We start from the raw sequence: 1906 nt of genomic DNA, 5'->3' as shown, positions 1-1906 counted from the left end.
CATACAAACTCGTTTCTCGTTATAGCAATAAACTTGTTATCAATAATAGCAATCAACTTTGTTTCTCATTAAAGCAATGTACTTGTATTTATGAAAAGCCTTATTCCAAATCTTGATTTTATAAACTTGTGAACTCACCAACTATTTTCATAGTTGACGCTCGTTTTACATGCTTTTTCAGGAAATAATTAGTAAGTGGATATAAAGATTCATCATCATAGAGCATGCTGCATCGTGTTGAAGTTATTTATGAAGTTATATTTTGAACAATGTTATTTTGGAAAAACTTGTACTTGTTTCTATTAAGCTATGGGTTGTAAACTTTTGAATATTGCTATGGTGATGTATCTTTATCTTTTGCAATGAAACCGTTATCGCTGTCATATCTTGCGTTTCCGCTTTAGCGGGGTGTGACAATTACCATGTATTGAATATTTCATTTCATTATGTAATAGGTAGGTCTCATTGTCAAATGTTTCTTAACAATATGTGTGAAATCTTCAATGGAAAATTGATTGATAGGAGAGATAAGCCAATAATGTCAGCCTTAAAGTACATTAGGGAGTATCTGATGAGGAGAATGTGCAGTCTCCAAAAGGCCATAGATAAAAGTATGGGTCCTTTAACACCTACTGCTACACAATTGTTAGAAAAAATTGAAGAACAAGCACAACAGTTGAGGGTAATTTTTGCACGCAATGAAAAGTACCAAGTAATAGGGGTATGGAATGATCAATATGTTGTTAACATGAGTGAAAGATCCTGTACTTGTAGGAAATGGGAGTTGACTGGCATACCCTGTAAACATGCAGTGGCAGTAACTTGGGATATGATACATAATGGAAAGGTTGTTGAGAGAGTGGAGAATTGGGTTCATCAATGCTATTGGTTATCTACTTGGAAAAAGATGTATGCAGTGAAAGTGGATCCTATAAATGGTAGATATATGTGGCAGAAATCAGAATACCCAACAACAATCACCCCACCAACTCATCACAAACAGGTAAAATCAACTAAAAAGTAGATTAGTTGTTTATAAGTATGGTTGTTCACATAATTAGATTAAGGTTTATCTATTTTCAGGTGGGAAGGCCAAAAAAGAAAAGAATTAGGAGTGCAGATGAGGTAGCAAGTCAGGTTGTGTCCCAAGGAACCAAGCTCACTAGAAAGTTTATCACTGTTACATGCAGTAAGTGTAATAATAAGGGGCACAATTCTAGAAGTTTTAAAGGTCAAGGGGTGAAGGTGAAGCCAGTAACGAAGGAGGAAAAAACAGCAAGAGCAAGGAGAAAGGTGCAACAGTTTAAGAAGCAAGAATAAGGAGAAGGATGCATCAGTCTATCTTTATATTTCCCTAAAAACAATGGGGTTTTTTGTGTAATGAATTGGTTTTAACTACTATGTTTTTGTGGTTTAATGATCAAGTGATGTACTGATGGTATTAGGAACACTAATGTTTGCACTTTTATGCTTTTAAGTTATGGCGTGATTAATGTAGTTTTCTTTAAATGATCTTAATGGTATTAGGTACATCAATGCTTGCACTTTTATGGTTTTAAGTTATGGTATGATTAATGTAGTGTTCTCTTAATGATCTTAATGGTATTAAGAACATTTATACTTGCACTATTATGTCAAACAAACCTTTGTATTAATACCAAAGACCACTTAAACATTACAATCACAAATAAAGTCTGAAATGCAACAAGCCCATACATTATACAACATTACTGCTTAAACATTACAGTCAAAAGCATGGCTTAATGCCAACAAAACAACACATGGATCCTACCAAAAGAAACAACGCATCTAACAACCAAAATAAGGGATCCCACCAAAATAAACAACAGAGGGACTACAAGTTTCACCTACTTCAACTCTACATCATCGTTACCATCACCCATGA

General features: G+C 34.2%; 1 protein-coding gene across 1 annotated transcript; it reads left to right on the top strand.

Moving 5' to 3' along the window:
• Positions 1-487: 487 nt before the first annotated feature.
• LOC145131268 (uncharacterized) lies at positions 488-1320 on the top strand. Its single transcript, XM_079065984.1, has 2 exons — positions 488-1003; positions 1084-1320. The coding sequence occupies exons 1-2, from the start codon at positions 488-490 to the stop codon at positions 1318-1320; spliced, it is 753 nt and encodes a 250-aa protein (XP_078922110.1).
• The last annotated feature ends 586 nt before the right edge of the window (positions 1321-1906 follow it).

The sequence above is a fragment of the Lactuca virosa genome, chromosome 8 (assembly GCF_052849685.1).
Source record: "Lactuca virosa cultivar CGN04683 chromosome 8, Lactuca_virosa_CGN04683_v6, whole genome shotgun sequence".
NCBI lineage: Eukaryota > Viridiplantae > Streptophyta > Magnoliopsida > Asterales > Asteraceae > Lactuca > Lactuca virosa.
This window is presented reverse-complemented; position numbering and strand designations above follow the sequence as displayed.

Excerpts from the sequence above, each read along its gene's own strand:
- LOC145131268 (XM_079065984.1), top strand. The coding sequence starts at position 488 with ATGTGTGAAATCTTCAATGGAAAATTGATTGATAGGAGAGATAAGCCA. Across the intron at positions 1,004-1,083 it reads CACCAACTCATCACAAACAG|GTGGGAAGGCCAAAAAAGAA; the intron begins GTAAAATCAACT and ends ATCTATTTTCAG.